This window comes from Buceros rhinoceros, unplaced genomic scaffold (assembly GCF_000710305.1).
Source record: "Buceros rhinoceros silvestris isolate BGI_N320 unplaced genomic scaffold, ASM71030v1 scaffold40828, whole genome shotgun sequence".
Classification (NCBI taxonomy): domain Eukaryota; kingdom Metazoa; phylum Chordata; class Aves; order Bucerotiformes; family Bucerotidae; genus Buceros; species Buceros rhinoceros.
The window spans coordinates 6,130-6,749 of record NW_010428132.1 but is presented as its reverse complement, the minus strand read 5'-3'; the positions used below and the strand labels follow the sequence as shown (position 1 = coordinate 6,749).

At 60.2% G+C, this 620-nt stretch overlaps 1 protein-coding gene across 2 annotated transcripts in view; it reads right to left on the bottom strand.

The window, feature by feature from the left end:
- Positions 1-172: 172 nt before the first annotated feature.
- The window catches only part of RAD51 (RAD51 recombinase), a 5,859-nt gene continuing 5,411 nt past the window's right edge, over positions 173-620 (bottom strand). The window contains exons 9-10 of one of the 2 annotated variants that reach the window (XM_010142162.1): positions 556-620; positions 173-296 (exon numbers count right to left, since the gene is read on the bottom strand). The exon at positions 556-620 is cut by the window's right edge and continues 9 nt beyond it. In XM_010142162.1, coding sequence (XP_010140464.1) covers positions 173-296; positions 556-620 — 189 coding nt within the window. The remainder of the gene's footprint in view (positions 297-555) is intronic. The other variant, XM_010142163.1, reaches the window with a different exon arrangement.

The window sequence follows — 620 nt, the reverse complement described above, 5'->3', positions numbered from 1 at the left end:
GGGAGCCCAAGAGGGGGGTCTCGGCCAAGCAGCGCCTCCAGACGTGCCTCCACCGGAGGGACTCCTGGGGAATGCAGCAGCTGCTCTGGCAGAGCAGCTGTAAGGTGCCACGAGGAGCGGAGCCTGCCACAGACACCTGCTCCTGGCTTCGACGGGAAATGAAGCGGAGTCGTCAGTCTTTAGCGTCTCCCACTCCGTCAGCGTTGATGGCAAACATGGCTTCGGCCTCGGGAAGGCAGGGAGAGTCGTAAATCTTACAGATCCTGGTTTCACCTCGGCCTTTTCGCAGGTACAGTCTGTGGGGAGAAGGAACAAAGCAGGTCAGGGCATACAGCCTGCTTCCAGCGATCACTATCGTCAGGAGAACACCGCGTCACGGCACGGGCACGGCTCCCTGCGGAGCTCCAAGCGCCTCTGAACGGACTGACAAGGCTCAGGGCGGCTCGTGCTGAGGAGCAGGCTGGGCTGGGCACCAATAGGCAGGTAAACCTGGAGCCCAAAGGTCTGTCACTACTTCACAAAGCCAAAGCTGATGGAGCAAGGGCCGGCTCTCACCTCGTGGTGGACGCGTGGGCTATGATGTTTCCTCCAATAGGCTTTTTGGGATCTGCGGCAAACAT